At 39.0% G+C, this 1,043-nt stretch overlaps 1 protein-coding gene across 1 annotated transcript; it reads right to left on the bottom strand.

The window, feature by feature from the left end:
- Window positions 1-352: 352 nt before the first annotated feature.
- Window positions 353-748, bottom strand: SS1G_09933 (predicted protein; the record flags this gene model as incomplete). The annotated part of the gene is made up of 2 exons (XM_001589249.1): window positions 353-450; window positions 679-748. 2 exons carry the CDS (start codon window positions 746-748, stop codon window positions 353-355), a joined length of 168 nt encoding a protein of 55 aa, XP_001589299.1.
- Between the last annotated feature and the right edge of the window lie 295 nt (window positions 749-1,043).

Below are 1,043 nucleotides of genomic sequence, written 5' to 3'. Positions count from 1 at the left end.
CGACATATTAGGAGATGAATGATATAGATAATACCATGGAAGTTGGAACGATTGCCAGGTTTTGGGGATTTGTGGATAGAGTTCCTTTTCTGATCCTATCTGTTTCGTTCTTATTCTTATTCAATAAATTATCTCCAAGACTCTAATCGGGATCTACTTCCGATTGATGGAGGAGTCATTCGTTTACTATACTATAGGTATTCAATGCATGTCCAATATACAGAATTGGAAGTGAACCGAAGTATAGTGAAAAGGTTGAAGTACCTGAATATGTATCAGGAACAATTCAAGCCTATTACATAGGGTATATGAAAATCTCCGGATTTTAAGATATACGATAAGGTACGGGCAACTACATATCGGTACTATTTCCCGTCTTCCATTGATCCTGTAAAAGAGATGATGCAACGATATTCCTGTACTTCAATCTTTCACCACACTTCTTCGCGGCTATTTTCGAATGAACAAGTAAGTATTCGTAACATTCTATGTACCATGGATATAAATGCATACAAGTCCTAAAAGCATGTACTTCGATAAGATTTCGTAAATGTACGGACGATTTCTCCCGGAACCACTCGGTTTAAGTATAAAATGTATGATGATACTTCAAGATACATATGGAAAGAAAGACCGAAGCGGCTAGGAACCATGCAGACTTGTACATATTTTACATACTGTCAAAAGCATCTCCACGAAGAAGAGAAGTCGTACAACACAATTGTATATGTACATACAAAGTAACCATCAAAGATACTTAGATGCAGCTGTCAATACAACCTCATGCCAATTTCATCCACATCCATCCACATCCACACCGAAAAGCCCAAATCTAGACATACACGTTATAAAATTACGTGACAATAAATGCGGTCTGACTTGCAGAGAACAGGGGAAAGAGAAGGGTTACAGTAGGATTAAGTGGCACGAAAAGAAACCAGGGCAAGGAAGCTGAACTGGCCAGATCTAGCTTCAGCGTTTTAACGGCGCGCGCCGATGCGTGACAACGGGTAGGAATTTAATTTTCAAGGGGTCATTTCAAC

This window comes from Sclerotinia sclerotiorum, genomic scaffold (genome assembly GCF_000146945.2).
Source record: "Sclerotinia sclerotiorum 1980 UF-70 scaffold_14 genomic scaffold, whole genome shotgun sequence".
NCBI lineage: Eukaryota > Fungi > Ascomycota > Leotiomycetes > Helotiales > Sclerotiniaceae > Sclerotinia > Sclerotinia sclerotiorum.
The sequence above is the reverse complement of the archived record's forward strand: the minus strand, read 5'-3'. Positions and strand labels throughout refer to the sequence as shown.